The sequence below is a fragment of the Zonotrichia leucophrys genome, chromosome 5 (genome assembly GCF_028769735.1).
Source record: "Zonotrichia leucophrys gambelii isolate GWCS_2022_RI chromosome 5, RI_Zleu_2.0, whole genome shotgun sequence".
NCBI lineage: Eukaryota > Metazoa > Chordata > Aves > Passeriformes > Passerellidae > Zonotrichia > Zonotrichia leucophrys.
Window position 1 is genome coordinate 35,738,297 of NC_088175.1, and position 18,093 is coordinate 35,756,389.

The following is an 18,093-nucleotide window of genomic DNA, read 5'->3' on the forward strand; positions in this document are numbered from 1 at the left end:
AGGACCTCCTAAGACACTGTCAGTGGCTCTAGCAGTGATTCAGTACATCCATCCACTACTGCCCATCTATGAGTGCTCCCAGTGCCAGACCTTAACAGCAAGTGCCTGGGAGTGTGTCCACTTCTGCTAATTCATATCCAAATGAGAATACCATCTCAAAAAAGAGTCTATTTGGGAAAATTACAGTCTGTAAACCTGCTTCCCATGTTAGTGTCTTAAAGAACAACCACACATGCCTGAACTCAGGAATATCTGCTGTTACTCTCAGCAGCACAGCAGGGAAAGGGCCCCTTCAGCTCTCACTGAGTGTGTATCTATGCCATAGCTGTGCACATTTCAACAGAAATTTTACCACCACAACCAGGAAACATTAGTATGTCTGCTCATTCCTTCACCTTAAAAACATAAAAACTGTGCCCTTCTGTCTATAAATAGGACTTTCAATAATCTACTACATGAGTCTACTTTCAAATGAGAAGCAAAATCATGGAGACCTAAACTTCAGAAGTGAAAGCAGCTACCACTGCCTTTAAAGTCACCAAAAGCTACAAATGCTTGGATAAGAAAAGTACTCATTCTGCTACCATAGCAGCATAGGTACCTCATTTCAGCTCCAGAACGTGAACTGCATCTATTTTTGAGACTGCATTTTAGAAATGCAATCTGAAAAGCATTTTTTATAGTTATTATTTTAATATTTTTAAAAGTTAAAATTTTAAGTTTCTTATTCACCATCAAGTTATTTCTACAACATCCCCACCAAGAAAGTTACAATAGATGTGATCTAGTATCTTTCTCTACTCAAAACAGCTTCAGAAGTGAATTGCATTACCCAGTTACACCACTGGATAGCACGAAGGGGCAAACAATTGTGCATGAGGATACTTGAAAAAGCAAGCATATGGCAGCACCGCTGGATTGATGCACAGACTTTAAGGCACACAGAAACATGAGATTACACTCCAACCTTTTTCTTCTCCCAGATGCACTCCAGAAAACAAAAAGGCAGGTACTTAATTTCAGATACATTAGATTTACCACATTTATATTAACTGGACCTTATTTTAATAGATATCAAGAGACCTGCTGAATCTATTTAGTTTTCTCCCCTTCTACCTTCCCACAAGGAACTCAGAGATTCATAAACTGTATCTAAAACAGGCATAACAGATTTTAAAAAAAAAAAATCACTCCTTCAAGCCTTACAGCATTTTACATTCAGACAGATATTACCCACACTACCTGGGCAAATAACTCTCCTTATTCAGGGAAAGCTTAGCCTACACTATAGTTTCAAAACATGCCTTAAAAGTAGCTTATGTCAGTACAATGTGTCTTGCTGACTTAAAACATTTGCTACTGCTTACAGCCCTGATGTGTATTAAAATTGGCTCACACTCAAAATTGGGTTCTTGAATATTATTTAGATGTAAGAAGTCAGATCTCAAGACCTGAATAGTTAAGTCATAAGTCCTCCAAAGTCAGAACAGCTTGTTTACACAATTTTATCACCTTTTTTACCTTACTTTTTAAAAAGTAAAAAGACCTGAACTCTCCAGTGTTGCCAGATAAGTTTCCTTCCCTTTCCAATGTGGGAAAAAGGACACTGGGGAACATAAAAGGGAAACAGAAGAGTTACATCAACCAAAGCTGATCTGTATAGAAAGCTGAACAGCAAAGCAAAAATGCTTTTGAAGGAAGGATGGTAATGCCAGTAAACATCACTGTGGTGACATCAAACTTTTGTGAATACCTGGAGATAGAGCTGGGCCTGTTCAGTGTGGTGAAAAGGAAGCTGGTAGTGACATCTTACCTAAAATTATTTCAGCAGTAGTTATGAAGAGCCAAACTCCTCTGGGTAATGCCTGATCAAATGACAAGAGGGACAACTGTCAATTTTGGCTGGAAACTATCAGACTGGACATTAGGGAGAAAGCCTTTTCACTAGCAGAGCAATATAAAATTCAAACAGACTGTCCAGAGAGCTCATAGCACCCCTGCCTTTGAAGGTTTCCAAGATTTGGCTGCATAAAGCCATAACTAGCCCATGACCTAGTGCCAGCAGCAATCCCACTGCTAATTGCTAGGCAATGCAGCTGCTGGGAGAGCAGGAGGTTAGGGTAGAAAACTTTCTGGTAATCCTTTTAAATGAACATTTTCATGAATTTGTGGTCTAGTATTTTATGTAGTGAATACAAGAAAAGAAAGCAGATAGTGCAAGTTTCTAGCACTATACTTTTGCTATGCATAGTAATGAAGTACACAGGGACAATGCCAATAACTACCTGAAGTTTAAAATGAGAGTAAAAGAAAGGGTCAAACAAAGCAATATTTCTAGACATATTTAAAGAGCAAAAATTTCAAAAGTCTGCAGAAATCTCTTTCAAGGGGAGATCCTTCTGAAAGTCTTGAGAAAAGACTATTGTCACCTTCTTCCTGGTTTCTTTTCTTTTGCCTCTTTTCCCTATGTAAACACACACAAAGTTTTAACCTACGCCATTACTGTGCTGCTTCTGAAAAATTAAGCAGACCTATCAGCCAGAAAAGTATATTTTTATTTCAAAGATGGCTACACTGCAACAAAAGCACTATCAAAACTAAGCTTCCACAGATGGAAATCCACTTCAGCAAGACACATACTTGAGGCTGATATGAAGAAATTGATAAAATCCCTCCAGCACTTTGTTTCTGCTTTTCACACAATGGTACTCTGCAGGTATTGCATGGCAGATGTTAACTGGTTTCAATGACGATGATCTAGCTGGAAGGGCAAGTCTGGAATTAAAAGTGTAATGCATCTGAAGGTTATAGAGATGTACTTCAAAAAATTCTAAGAGGGATGCAATCTTCCTTAGGGATTGAAGGAGATAAGTCAGCTAGTCTTCACAGGAAGGTACTTGTAATATTCATTAGTGGCTTATAGTGACTTAGGCTGAAACAGGAGGACAAGGACATAGACCTGCAACAAAATTAGCATAACAAATTGAAGCTGTGACAGCTATTGATAATCAGACCCACATAACTCAATGGCAATTCACTGTCCACATTTAAGGGATAAAAAGCAGTGCTGTCAGGAATTCAGCATCCTAAGCCAACACCAGAGTCACAAAAATACAGTTTACCACAACCTGTAAAGCTTTGTACAGGAAAACATAACTGAAAATACAGAAAATTAGATTAAATTCTTCATTTGTTTGTAATCCTAAAAACCTAAGGCATTAAAAACCTTTTCCCTAGCTTTTCTATACCCAAAAGCTAGAAAACCTTTCCTACACTTTGTACATTCATACTGTGCTTAATGCCTTTATCCAATCATGAGTTACTGGGGTATTTACCTTTACAGTCTCAACAGGTACTCCTCCATAGTCTTCAACAAACAGTTCTTGCTCCTCCTTCATTCTCCTCTCAAACTGCTAAGAGTACTATTTAGACAAAATCTGGGGAGAAGGAGAAGGCTGCACATAGAAACAACAGATCCCAGAGACCTAACAGTTCCTTCTCCTGTCAGCATCTGTCCCTAAGCACCCTCACACTGAAGTAACTTACGAGCAGCTGTGCCTGAGAAAACACCAGAAAACAGAGGTTGGATGTGGTACCACAACACAGGCCCCCACAAATTCACACCATCTTTATTGTCAGTGAGGCTGTGTGTTGAAGGGGCCTATGGCTCAGCTTGTAGACAGACTTCAGCAGGAAGGAAGTCCACCCAGGAGATTTGATACTATTGATGTAGGAAAGGGCAATATTTTACCAGTTCCTTGAGTCTCATTTTGAGACTGTGATGTGACAGACAGAGAGGGCTACATTGCATATAGATGAAAATTATTGAAGAACAGCTGTCTGATAGTGGAGCTAAATCTGCTAGTAATACAATTTGAAAGACACTGAGGAGGTAGAAGTAATCAAGCAGGGCAGAAATGGTGAGAAAGCTGTAAGGAACTTGCCATGTGATAAACATTGACCCATTGCAGGACAGTTTGGAGCTGTGAGAAGAGAAAGTAACAAGAAGACATGGAACACTGAAAGTTTTTCCAGCTAAATCCACTTCAAGAACTGAGAGCACACAAAATCACCCTGTATGCCGAACCTGTACCTGTTCAGAATGCTACTTTTTTTATGCATCCTCCATTGCTGCACACTGGTCTGGTTGTACATCCCAGAGTGCTAGGGCACAGAATCAAGCACCCAGGGGAGAAGTGAAGCCTTATTTAATACCAAGTTTAAATCTAGGTTTACAGGAGGTTCCCACTAAAAGGCCAGCGACTACATGCTCACCCAACAACTGTCCTTTTTCTTAATGCAGTCCACTCTCAGGAAATGTGACAGGACATTTTATGGTGAGAAGTTCTTGTTTTGCTAAATATACTTAAAAGGAAAAAATAATCTAGCACATCAAACAGGCAACATAGCCTTAACCTGGTAACAACTTCCCTATAGTATTAGCCAGTAATAAGAGTTGTGCTCTTTTGTATAATGATTACACATTTAAAGCAGGCAACTTTGTGCTTTGTGTTTCATAAAGCCTTTGAAGTTCAAGTGGATTTGAGAACCACCACACAGAACAGAGAAATGACAGGCATGGACATAGGCAACCCTGTTTGCAAGATCCCTAACTGAACTTCAAAAAGAGATACCATTGTCTTCACAGTGCAGGTAGGATCTCATACCACCTTCATTAAACTGATTCTTGCTCTGGAGAGGTTTAATCAGCAATGGAAGGTTCACTGTGATCAAAGCTGGAAATTCCAGCTTTGGAAGCAAACACTAAGAGTATGTGAGAAGTGATATTAAAGCAAAATCCTATAAAGCTGTGAGAAACTAGTTTGGTTTGCTTTTTGCCATGCCAAAAATCAAGGAAGGTAAACAAATGGAGAGGGGGCAAGGAGGGCTATGAAGCAAGACTCTAGCAATACAGAAAATTAAATCAGTCAGTTACACATGAATGCTCTTTGAGGCTTATGTTCATTCTTCAACTATGCTTAGATTAGCAGTTGATTCACTGACACTGCAGGGATTCTCCTATTCCAGTTGTTAGAGCTGTTACCCATGGAATGCCTGTACAAATGCATTCCACAAGTGTATTCCAGTAGATGAAGCTTCACAAAGATGTATTCTACAGCACTGTGCACAGTTTTATGGAATACTTTATCCATAAGGGTTCAATTAGCACCATCAGCTAAAACCACACAAAATCAAACCATGTCTTTTGTTGCTTCAAGACCCAGGGTTTCAGAGTAATTTAAGAAAGCTGCTAATGGGATCAAAGGAAATCCTTATCCTTAATCTGTGTCACACACTCATGAATAAGAGAATATGCTGATTCCTTTTTGTTGCCAAGACACCAATGTTGCTGTGGTAACCACACTTACATGAAACAAGCTACTCACCTGCACAATGATGCCCTTGCTCTTGTATTCTGCATTGAGGCCTCTGGAGAAGTAATCCACAAAAGCCTGCAGAGAGAAGAAGGGAAACATGCAGCACACTACACATTACAATGGAAACTCTAGTATAACAGTTTTGTGTAAGAGTATTTGAGGTACTATTTGGAGTTCCTGTTTTCAAAGTGAAAACCCTGGATTTTCAATGAAACTTTGCATACAAGAGCAATGCCATTCAAATAGAAACTCTATGCTTATGAAGTATTTTTACAGAAGCAAGGCTCAATCAAAACAAATAAACCCCTTTTTAATTTAGAAGGAAAATGAACTAGATTTGTTAAATAAAGTCTAGTTAAAAGAGGAAAATACAACTTCATGTTCACATTGTTCACTACTTTAGGTCATCTTCTTGGATATTTTTAAGAGTGATTTAATTGGGTTCTTCTTGTGCATGGTTTTTAGAACATAGTGTTTAAACACTTAGTCTTCTGCCTTTACACTTCTAAAAAATGCCATCCTATGGTGACAGTTCTTCCTAATCCTCAAGTCCACCTCCACAGACTCTCCTCCAAACTTCTGGAAGTTTTAGAAATTGCAAAACTGAAAGTTCAAAGAAAGAGGTTAAAGAACTTCAAAGGTGGATGTTAGCACCTGCCTTCAAGATGCTCTCAAAGCTGATACAGCCACCACCTTAACCCTGCCAGGAAATATTGTGCTAAGAATCAAAGGCTACTTAGCAGTTCAAACCAGCACAGATTCCCACTTCCCAAATTCTTCAAAACTACACTTTCACCTTACCCTCTTGCCCAATGAGACAAAATACCAGGTTCTGCTATGGTTTCTTGTTTTAGAGAAGTGATACAGCCAAGTAGGATGAATGGAATACCTTCAACTGAATGAGCTAAACCATCCCATCCATGCTTGAAGCTAAAATAAATACTGAGTAAATTAGTTCAACTATTCAAGAAGCAGTTGCTTCACACCAGATTCAAACCAAGCAGCAAAGCTCTGGTACTGCACCTCCTTTACAGTTTTCCTTTGGTCACCATGTCCCCAGTGGTTTAACACAAGTCCTAACTGAAGCCAGCACCTAAAGTTGGCAGTGGCCAGTGTTTTTCCTACACAGGCCATCCCACTGAATTCAGCCTATACAAGAAGTAACAAAAACACTCCCACACTACTGGACTATTTCTAAAGACACTCTGCTGAGCATACTTGGAAGATCTGAAATGAAACTGGATTTTCCTGTATAGCAGGTAGGTCCTTTTACTCTTCTTCTTCAAGTTGCATGTATAAGCTAGCAGGAGGCTCCTTGAACCATAAATAGCTTATCTGCTGTTCAGCTGCTCTTTCTTTCTTTCTTTCTCTCTTTCTTTCTCCCTCTCCCTCCCCTAAGTATAGGTTCGTAACAAAATTCAGTACTCAACATGAATGAGACTGAAAGTCTGGCCTAGCAGCAGCTATTGAAATGAATCCCCTGACCATCCTCTTGAACAGGAAGGTACCTGCATGGACATGCCAAGTGGTTTGGTGCACTTTCTGAACACAGCAGTTCAGGTATATGTGTAATACCTGCACAGAGTATACTGATAATCTACTAAAAAGAACTATATTATGCTAATGAAAGTGCTCTGATCATTCAAATTTTTAACTATTCCTCCATGACAAAAGTCCTGATGTTGGCTACTGCTCCAGATATGGAGACAAAATACAAAAGATTGCCTTCTCTACTGGTTGCAATGAGCTTGCTATAAGGAAAATGTTCATTTTACATGAGTAGTGAAAGCTATTTCCAGTACACAAATAAGGTATGGAGTTTTTCTACTTGAAGAATTTATTTCAAGACACGTTGCGTTTTCTACCTCCACAAGCTCAAGTCCCCCAACAACCTTGAACCTGAAATCTTAAGAATGCTCTCTAAGTAAACATTCCCTGAATAAGCAGATAAGCATTGAATGTTGGAAAATTTATTCTCCTTGGATATCCAAATATCTAATAACAAATCCAAACAGTAGAGGCATGGGGGTGAGGTGGGAAATGATATAATCATATTTCACTTCTCATTAGCATTAACACAGGTAGAGAAACCTGTCAAAATATAGCACTATGATTCCTTTAAAAGAGTCTCATTCCAGGGTAAACTAGGGAATTCTCCACAGGAAGGTTAAAGACCACATTTGTTCCTGATAATTAGTCAAAGTCATTGACTTACACCTGAAGGGTATTATGCTTTAAATCCCCTTTAAATAGATAAGGGGAAAAAAAAAACCTAGAAACTGCAGATACTGTCTTTCTACAGCTACATTAGGGGAGTCACTTTCATGCTTACTAATCTTGCTGTAGGAGAAGATGGGCAGTGCTGAGAACAGGCAGATTATTCGACCTGTAACTTAGTTTTTTAAGGGGAGGGGAAGAAATATTTCAGATTCCTGTTGAAAAAAAAAAAAAGACTTACCAAAGCAGTGTAAGATATATTATCACTAAAATCAGAAGCTCAGTTGATTCCATAAAGCTGAAAGCACTGCCACAACAAAGTGACCATTTGTATTAAAACAAAAAATTGTCCTCTCAGGAAACAGCTACTTCAAGGGGAAATTTTATCACCTAAAGCTACTTCAGGCTTCTAAACTTAAATATATGCCCTCCTTTAGTATTAATAAAATAGTGTGCATAGTGGGAATATGAAGATGTTACTGATAATCTAGAGGAAATGTGAGTCTGTTCTGACATAAATGACACTACTGAAGGTTTCTTCATCCAGTCAAAGTTCTGTTTAGACTATGAGATGCTTGAAATATTCAAGGTAATTACCAGGTATGCCTGAAAAAGCTGTAGTGCCATACTGCTTTAATGCCAGTGTAAATGTCTCTTGCATTCTGTTTTATCACATATGCCTCAGTTCCATGCTGGGTACCCACATTCTTTCTTTACAGTGTTCGCTGGAGATATTTTAGGGCAACATTTTAGAATCCTCTGAAATTATCTTTGGGAAAAAAAAAATACAACCAGCTGCAAAAAGATGAAACTGTCCCAGCAACACAAAGAGAAACTAGAGCAGATGAACTTAAGATGAAACGTAGATCACAGAATTATCACAGAATTTAGGGGAAAGACGATTCAAAACCAAAATAAGAAAGCATGTTAAACTTAATCAATGTTCTTTCTCAGCTTTGCACTAAGCTTGCTTGGTAGACTACTATCCTTTTCCATTTAAAAATGAAATACATGAGGAAATACATAAAATAGTCATTTCTATGCCAGTAAACCCTTGCACTCAGTTTTCTTTCAACCTTCCAGCTTCCACTATTGGAAAAACTCAACACAGAAACTCTGTGCTTTTAGTTCATGAAAGCACCACTAGATGGACACCAAAACATTTATTCCTGTGAGTGTTGCCTTATGTTTGACACTTGATTTCAGTGTGGAAAGGAACACTTACCTTGGTTGCAGAGTAAAGAGTCAGCAGTGGAGTTGGACACATCCCTGAAGCTGATGCAATATTCAGGATTATCCCTTTTGATCTGAAAGGAAGCCAAGATATATTATAATGAAATCAAGGAAACATCTTTCATGTTTCCAAAAATTACAGCAAGCCTAAAAACACCCTTTAGAATGCAACTGAGATTAAGATCTATTTAAAAATCCCAACCAAATCCTGAATTGAAATTCACTTTATGCACAGTTAGAAGTATCCAAGCAGCTGGCGTAAATGAGGAGCAACTCCAAGATCAATACAGCAAGAGAATCCAAGTTGTGTTTATACACACACATACACATACACCCACAATGAGCTAAACCATGCAAAACCACTGAGTCAAGTTGCCACGAGTTCAAGAGGAACTTCTACATCTTGGGACAAGATGGCAGAAATGGCAACACAGTTCCATTGTATGATTTACACTTTGATAATTACTTTCATCTTCTAAATATTACTTCATAATGTATCTTCAAGACAGCAAGGATCTGAATTTACTGCTCAAATACAGAATTTAATAAATATGGAAGATATTCAGTGGATGAACACAGAAAATGAAAGTTGTCTTACAGCTGTATCACAGTAACACTGAAGGTATTTATCAACAGTATTTTGGTAAAGATACCTGAAATTAGGGATCATCTGCTCTGTCAAGCCTTTCTAAAGCACATACACATAGGACAGGAAAGCTCCTGACCTCCCAGTCTAGTCTGATTTGAGTCATATCTATTTCTGAGTCTAGTTTTACCTACAAAACCAGACATATTTAGTGCTAGGTAGAAAAAAGAATTAATTTTAAAAGCTTTATGCAAATTAGGGCAATTACTCTGTTAGAAGGTCCTGCAAGACAGTCCAACATAGTGAAAGATAAATCTCTACTTCTTCCCACCCTGCTGGAAATTCAAGCCAGTTTATCTGAACATAGCATAAGTGTGCCATGCTCAGTGCAGTGAGAACACTCATGCAGGCAGACATCACACAGCTCAAGTCCTGCAGATTCACAAGAGTTTCCATCAGATTTGTTCACCAAGGTGCACCCTACACCACTGCTGCCACAATCATTTCAGTAACCATCTTATAAAAAACCAGTAATTTAAGTCACTGTTAAAAATTAAAACAATATAAATGCTTTGGAAATCATGACAATAGATTCAAACCAGCATGGCTTGTGCCATGACAAGTGTAAATTACATCTGTGACTGATTTGTCACAAGGAATGAGATGGCAAATGTGACAGAAAAGAATAATTTCAGTCATTCAGGATTTCAAGCACCTTTGCCAAAGTTCATTGTGTTTTTCAGGACTTCCCTGCAAGGCTTGGTTGGTTAAATAAGGTAGTAACACTGATCCAAATATGTAGCATAGAAAGTGTAAGATCACAAATTAATCAGGAATTTTCAAGACAGCAAAAGGTTAACAATGGATCATAGAAATTTTTTATATCAAGACAGGAACTGACTGTGATATTTATTTATGAGCTCAAATTGAGATTAGCAATGAAATGAGTATTTATTCTTTTTTTAAGAGATTATCAGATTGGAGAATACTATAAGGAACTTTTTAAAGCTCAGGCTGCTATGTGAACAGACTACAAAATGGCAGATGAAAATTAAATATTAAGAGTGCATCAATAATCTATTATCAATAACCAAAATAATGCTTACTAAAGAAAAAATTGTGAATTAATCACAAACCTTGCAGGGCTCTAAACCAAGTGTCCCCTCCCCTCCATGAAAAACCTGAACAAGAAGGTCTATTTTGTGCAGCAGTCACCAAAACCAGCCAAACAACAGGATGCTGGGAATGGGAGGGACAGATCCTCCACCACCACCAAAATCCTGAATTACAGTCTACAAACCATCTTTATCCCTCCAAATACTGAACAGAAATATTAAGAAACTGATGCTTTAAGAACAGGGAAGAGAAGAAAAAAATCCACTTGGAGACATCAATTTATTTATTTAAGAAACTATTAAGAGCAGCCATGATAAGAGTACACACACTAACAAATGAAAAAGATCAAGATTTTGATTCAGCTTCTCAGAACACAAAAGAAAGACTACATTTATTTAAATGAAAGACTGAAATTTAGCTCCAAAAAACCAAAGTGCTCTTCTCATATTCAGACTAGGGAGTACTTGCCACAAAACTTAACTGAAGACAAAAGCTTAACAGGTTTCAAAGGAGGACAAGCATTGATATGGATAAACACAAGCCTCATGCTTTTAAAACAAACTGAAGCTTGAGAAGAGAGGCTGACATGCAGGCAGCAAGCACAGGTCTCACAGCGCCTGGCTGCACTGCAACTTTCTAGCAGGAGTCGTGACCACCACCTAGATGGAGTGAATTAATGGTCTGACCCAGGGAAGAAACCCTTCCTAGAAACACAAAATATTAACAGCAGCCCCTTGCAGAAGCTCTGTGTATTGGTCTCTTTGAAGCAGTCACTGCCACTGGGGGTTTTGTGGTTGGTATTTTTACATTTTAAAGAAAACAGTCCTAGCCTTAAAAGCTCATAACTTAAAACCTCCAGATAAAATGAAATTGAGAAGCATGTGAGTAGGGGGAACACTTCCAATTACTCCAATTACAATTCTGCTTCTTAGAGGAATTGCAGAATAAATGTTTTTAGAGAGATCTGAAGAATTACTCAAGCATCAGCATGGTAAAAAAGAAATTTTGGTTCCATCTAATTCAACCGTGCCCTTAATGGGAAATAAAAAATAAAACAAAACCAAACAAAAAAAGTTGGTTAAGATGAAGAGGCCCACACCCTCACACCTCCCAGTCATTCTACCTTAAGTGGTCCAGCACCAGGGAGGCTATATTTAGCCATCTCCCTGTTGCTGTGGCAACCAGCGCCTGCTCCAGCTGCAAGCCAAGTGGAAAGAGCAAGCTTCTTCTGTAATGTAATTATGCACTTGCTACTTTCCTGGCAATAAATACCATAGTTTGGTGTTTGTCTAGCAACAGCCAACTGATTTTTGGTGGTGGTGGCTTTTCTTTTGTTCCCAAAGACATCAAGCCTTGATTTTCAGTTCTATGAGTTTCCCATCTCAGACAGTAGCTCGAGTATTTGTACAGGAGCTGCTCATTTAAGTATAATAGGAAGCTTCAGATAATAAATTGTCACTTTAAATGTTCAAAACACAGGAGAGAAGTCACAGCAGAGAGTCTAAACGCCATTACCAGAAGTGGCATTCATTTAATGCAGCTGTGTTTAATATAAATAGAAAAGTAAAGGCCAAACCAAGATGTAGCTTTGTTTACTCCTATCAGACCTGGATGCAAAGCATGCAAAGTATGCTCTATTTTTGTATTTATCTTGCAATATATTGTCATAAAGCCAACACTCAAATACACACTAGAGCAAGCTGCAAGATGCTCTAACACACTATGTCACATCTATCTACTCAACGTGCTCTCCTCCTTGAACAAGTGAGGAATGACAACGAGGTTCTTAGTCTAGCCTTATTCTCAGAGCCTGAAGCCCTTTTTTCTAGCCTGTGGTCCTATGTGAGAAATATATGGCAGACCTGAAGAGCAGCTGAATCCAGCTCCAATTCATTCATGCCCTTGAATCTGCTGGACATCCATGTCCTCCTGTGGCTACAGACTCCCAGCAGTGTTAATGGCCTGTGAGCTATGACTGTGCGGGCACTGGGCAGCTGCAGGCACTGCTTATGTGCACTGCAAACCCAACCAGCTTCACAAAAATCAAACAGAAAATGGAAGCTTTTTCAAATATTTTTCCTGAGATGGAGAGCAAGGCTGTCATCCAAATGGAGCAGTCTTTTAAAGTGGTTCCTTATAGTCAGGAAAAAGTTCAAGATACATATTTAATTTTTTTTTAACTAACATTAAGGTTTTCTTTCCAGGCTTCTTGAACATTTACCCTCAGAATCCCTGAGGTAGTCATGAAGTTAGAGAACTAAGAGGAAAGACAACATATGCTCAAGGGCAGTCAGAACCAGAAGTCAGCAGGATCCTGGTTTGCTGCCTTTCATTCAAGTCATCTTACCTGCATGGATGTGGAACAGAAAAACTTATGCAGGATATTCTATAAGTAGAGTATACACCATTCTGTCCTGAGAAGCTGAAGAGATAACTCTGCCAAATGGACAGCTACAATATTTCTTAAAACAAAGAAGAAACTGAGGCAAGAAACTTACGAGTTTTTAAGTTCCAAAGCCTAATAATGAAATAACATTAAATTCCCACAAAAGTATAAATGTTTTGGTCATGTTGGCACCTTCAGAGGACAGTGGTTTCACAAAAAACAAGTCCCTTTATCTATCAATAACAGTACAAGGACAAGGAGTAGCTTCTGACCTAGGAGCCTTGAGTACGTATCACTGCTGTACTATAATAATCCTCACCCTCTACTCCAGCTTCATTGGGAAATATTGCACTCCCACCCCAGAGCTCAGTCTTGGGCTCAAATCTCTTTACATGAAATAAACTTATTCATATCTCCTGACTGGCTAAGTAAAAATCTTAGCTCACCATCCTCCTGATGTGCTAGACACTGACTCCCATACTGACTGCTGGCTCTGACAGTTTGCACCCAGGAAGAAGCTTTGTTTTTAAAGTGAAACATCTGTGTATCTGTGCAACATGAGAGTAACTGAATTCTCGTCTGCACTGAAGACTCTCAGATAGTGGGACAACATAAAATAAACCTTTTTTTTTTATCATCTTTGCTAGATTTGGAGGCTTGCCCCACATAGGGACGACCCCTGCCTATTCGTTTGCATGGTTCTACAGAGTTTTCCCCAGTACTGTGAACACGGCTCAAGCCTGATCCAGGGCAAATCCCAGCAAGGCAGGGTTAGCACCCCAAGAGAGATTGGCAAACAGCCAGCAGAGCCAACATCAGCTGCAAAACAGCCTGAGGGAGACTAAATGGAAATCATGAACCTTTTGGTTTCACCTGGGAGCTAGCTGGGAAGTCAGTACATGTCTTCCCTGTTGACAGTGGTGTGTTATTCTAAAGAGCTGGTCTTCAATTCTATTCTTCCAAATGATCACAGCCTTTCCTCAATATACCTCCTACTGTATAATGAGAACATATTCTTTGCATCCATTTTACTTACAATGACTTAGAGAAATAGCCTTAAGAAGGTTATTCCCAGGAACTGTAACCACCCCCTCAGAATAGCAGGTTGTTGAGTTAGTGCTGATGAGTCAGACGGGCTTTTTAATTCTGTTCTAAAAGGAATCACCACAACAGTGGAGAAGGGAGAGGAAAAATAAAAAGGGAATCGAGTGGAAAAGGCTTCCACCGTCTGATGATTCATGCACCATCAGCGTGACTCACCCAGCATTACTCTGCCATTAAAACATGGAGACTAGGCTGATTAGTCACAGTAATGAATTTTTCAAGAAAGGATTCTCCCCTATAAATAATGATGACTTTGTCTGGATAGTGTTAGTGTGACTCACCTTTCCAGCATGCCGGGCAGCACCAATCGTGTCATCTGCAAAAGGAAAACATTGGTGATGGCTGAGAGTGCAGACAGCAGCCAGCCAGGGGCCGAGGGAAGCCTCCCTGCCTCCCAGAAGCAGCTGCCACCCCCTCCACCCCAAGCACGGCTCGGGAAGCAGAGACCATACTTTGCGTAGGCAGTTTATTTTTATTCTACCTGGATAACTTGGCTCTGTCAAGTAGTGCGTGCACTGAATCTGGTGAACCCATCTAGGTAGTAGCACAAGAGTAAATAAAACAAATGTCTTCACCACTCTGCAGCATCCATGGCCTCTACAGAACGTTAAAAACCAGAGTACTACAGTACAGGTACCATCTTTCTCTCCCTGAAAAAAACACCTGTCTTCCTCGAGTCTGACTAAATTTACCACCTATGCCAAGATTCAAAACATTATCCAATACATTTTACCTAGGCTTACTGAACTGCTGAGTTTAAGACAAATTATGGAGCAGCAAGAGCACTGACAAAACTAGTGAACATATTATTAACTACAGAAAACATTTAAGACTGCAAAATATTTTTTGTTGATTACCCAGGTGTTTTCACACTGGAAAAACTACATCTCCAAGAGAAAAGTCACCTGGCAAGCCTCCTCACTGCCTTGGAAACTCCTGCCTTTATTATGACTCTGAGCAATCCATCTACAAGCTGGCTGAAGGATTCTCCTGAGCAGTAATCCTAAAACAAGATTCACAGTTGCAGACAGAGCCTCTCTGACAAGGGAAACAAATTAAGCATTGATCCAAACTTGGACAAAATTCTAATTAGTGTAAAATAGTTAATTTTCCTACTACTAATTACTACCATCCTAAAACACAATTTAAATCCAAAACTTCTGCCTTCCTGAAATATTATCAAAATTCTCCTTTTGCCAAATTCAGCCCTGCCCCATGTAAGCCTATGAATAATTGCCACTGACACCAAAGCCAGAGCACACAAGAAAAATAAACTGCTACCACATTTGACATATAAAAGGTGTTCCAACAAAGTTTTTGAGAACATGGAGGGGGTGGGTAATAAAATACTAAAACCAGTACACACCAAAACATAATGATACTTTCGCTGATCCCAAAATTACCTTGATAGCTTAAAATAAAACACTGAATATTTGAACAGTATGGGAAGAAAAACACACACAAAAGAAATCAGCATATACAGGCACACAAAACACCTGCAAGCACTTTGATTACAAAGAAACAAATTTTATTGTAGGAAGCTACTCATTTTATTATCACCACTGCATTAGCCCTCACATATGACTCAATCTGGGTTTGAGGTTTTATTGTTTGTTTGTTTTTATTTTTAATTATAAAACATCAGGAATAAGGGAGAAAAAAACCACAAAAGAAAACAATCTCAGTTGATTGCAACTGACACACAAAGAAAGTGCTAGAGAAGGGCTGTGTTTTCCATTTTATTGGCATTTCTCCCTTAGAATAGATTCTGTCATCAGCCACACTGCATGACAGTTTTGATAAGGGACTGTACAGGCAGGAGCTGAACAGGCCTTCCTTTCATGAAGTCAGCTGCTGACACACAGTGCTGTCAGCACTGCCCCAGAAGTCAAACTAAATATTCAGAGCTGATAAGCATCAACAAGCTAAACAGATCTGATACAGCTTCAAAAAACCCTCTGGTATTAAGTTTAAGTATACATGAGCTTTTTCATACACTAATGCTCCAAAAGAGATGTAGAAACAACTATTTATTTTAATCTTCAAGGATAAAGAATGATTTGGGCTGATTTTAAGACTGGCTCAAGATTGGAAGAGCTTTTATCTGATCCAAGTTTTATGATCTCTTCCACAGATCCCTTGGCAAAAAGCAGCATACTGTTTCTTGCCTCTCAGGGCAGTGGAATGCTGCATATCATCTCCACAGATTGGCACATGGACGTGGACTGGAACTGCCTTCCCTTAGGCAACCCATAAATGATGTGAAAAACCAGTACACAATTTCCCAGTAGTGTAGGGGAGACCCCACATTTGAAACTTTGTCATAAATCCACACAAATGCATTCATGGTCTAAATCCAAATTGCAACCCATCAAGCAGCTCTAACAGTTTATCACAAACCTGCTGGCTACTAAAATATGCTACAATAATTGGTAGAGTTACATAAAATAAAAAAACTATGAAGCCACTGACAGCTGAAATACAACAATAGGTACACAATTTGGGGAGAAATCGAAAAGTCTCTCACTACCAACTGCACTAAATGGTTTGTTTCTAAAGTTCAGCTGAACAGCAGTCAATTTTTTTCCCCTCCACAGAAAAACACTGATGGCAAAACTGAATTTCATACTCAACATCACTTCCCTTTGCTTTACTAAAATTCTTATTTTGAGGGAATTTCAAAATTCTGTGAAATAGGGCAAAAATTTATATCAGTATTTTTATACCTTGTGATGCGTGAAAAAATATATTTATGAATAGTCAGTACCTTGATGTAAAAATACTGTTATTTTTAAAGAGCAGGATAACAGAAGGCAGCACTCTGAGTCAGACTCACCTGACCCAGCCAACTGCACACTCAAAGTGCACGACTGGAAAAATGCTGGCAGGGTATTCTGCAGCCATCCTCAGGTCTGGCAATTTTACACTCTACACACATGTAAAATATTTTCAGCATTAATTCAAATAAAACAATCAATAGCAGAAATGTAGTTTTATCACTAACAATGGTGTCAGTGGTGTCTACCCCTGCTTGCATTGTAAGATCCTTATCCAAAACAGCCAAACTGGTCAACACTCATCTTCAACAGCTGTACTATCAGACATGCCATTAGGAAAAATGGCAGTTCAAAACCAAAACATCTAGAACTGAATAAATATCTCCCAGATAAAGAATGTAAATTTCAGCTAGATCTTGTTTAGAGCTAGTCAATTCTGTAATGGTGTGTAGCTCAAATGGCAAAGCCTTGCAAGTCAATCTATAGGAATTTGCATGCAGGATGTCAGAGAACTTCACAGTAGTGTTTGTTTCTTGGAAGACAATTTAATACTGGCAGAAGGAAGTGTCAGGAAGCCTAAAGGAGAGGTTGGGAGATACTCTAAAAAGAGTGCCTTCAGTCGGTGATTACTGAGTATGGTTAGGTTTCCTTCACATAACCATTTTTATGAAGGAATACTATTCCACAGAAATGTGTGCTACAGTTGGAAGTATGAATGAAAACTCAGGTAATTCCAGACGAGCAGTTAGGCTACATGAAAACTGCTCATCTAAAACAAAGTGGTTTTCCTTTCTGAAAATTTGCATTAGAGCAGAGTGAGCATGTGCATCTGACAAACTGGTTCAGGACAGATTACTCGGCACAAGAAATTGTTAATCTTTGATATTTTACAGAGTCTGGCTAAAAGTTATATTTAGCACACAACCATGAAGAGTGGTTGGTGCACTCTATGTTTTTTGTGTGTTTTCCAATTATTTCACGTACACTCAAAATGCTACCACAGTTTGGGGGTTTAAAATTCCTTTGGTTAGGAGGATTGCTTTGTTTTTAAGTCAACTTCTTTCACACCTACCTATCCAGATCTCAAATTCCAGGATGCTAACTTTAAGTAGAGACTGATTACAGACCAGTTCAATAATCTTTTATAGGCAGCTATCATTTCCTTATGTCCTTTCAACTGCATTTATTACATTCCTGGCAAGCACTGGTTGCATTGTCCACTCTTCCTTACCAAACCTGTCCTCTACCTTCTAGCTCTGGAAAAAGTAACACCACTTTTACCCTAACAAAGCAAAG

The 18,093-nt window shown here is 38.9% G+C and overlaps 1 protein-coding gene across 1 annotated transcript in view; it reads right to left on the reverse strand.

The window, feature by feature from the left end:
* Positions 1 to 18,093, reverse strand: part of HSD17B12 (hydroxysteroid 17-beta dehydrogenase 12) — an 82,884-nt gene that overhangs the window by 2,948 nt on the left and 61,843 nt on the right. The window contains 3 exon segments of the mRNA XM_064714435.1: positions 5,388 to 5,453; positions 8,821 to 8,902; positions 14,302 to 14,336. Coding sequence (XP_064570505.1) covers positions 5,388 to 5,453; positions 8,821 to 8,902; positions 14,302 to 14,336 — 183 coding nt within the window.